Source organism: Tupaia chinensis, unplaced genomic scaffold (genome assembly GCF_000334495.1).
Source record: "Tupaia chinensis unplaced genomic scaffold, TupChi_1.0 Scaffold000046_3, whole genome shotgun sequence".
NCBI lineage: Eukaryota > Metazoa > Chordata > Mammalia > Scandentia > Tupaiidae > Tupaia > Tupaia belangeri.
The window spans coordinates 5,369,934-5,370,144 of record NW_006159504.1 but is presented as its reverse complement, the minus strand read 5'-3'; the positions used below and the strand labels follow the sequence as shown (position 1 = coordinate 5,370,144).

Genomic DNA, 211 nt, shown 5'->3' with positions numbered 1-211 from the left:
GGCCCTTAGACACGCGCAGCCTGCAGGTTATCCCCCAGCCGCACCACTCACCCTCACACGCCCGGCGTGTTCCGCGGAGGGCTGCGGCGCGCGGGGCAGGGCTGGAGCGCCATGAGCAGCCCGGATGCGGGGTACGCCAGTGACGATCAGAGCCAGGCCCGGAGCGCGGTGATGGCGGGGCGGGGCCCCTGCCCCTGGGCCGAGTCGCTGA

At 74.4% G+C, this 211-nt stretch overlaps 1 protein-coding gene across 1 annotated transcript in view; it reads left to right on the top strand.

The window, feature by feature from the left end:
- Nucleotides 1–211, top strand: part of SOX17 (SRY-box transcription factor 17) — a 21,047-nt gene continuing 20,836 nt past the window's right edge. The window contains exon 1 of the mRNA XM_027773875.1: nucleotides 1–211. This exon is cut by the window's right edge and continues 204 nt beyond it. Coding sequence (XP_027629676.1) covers nucleotides 112–211 — 100 coding nt within the window. The 5' untranslated portion in view covers nucleotides 1–111.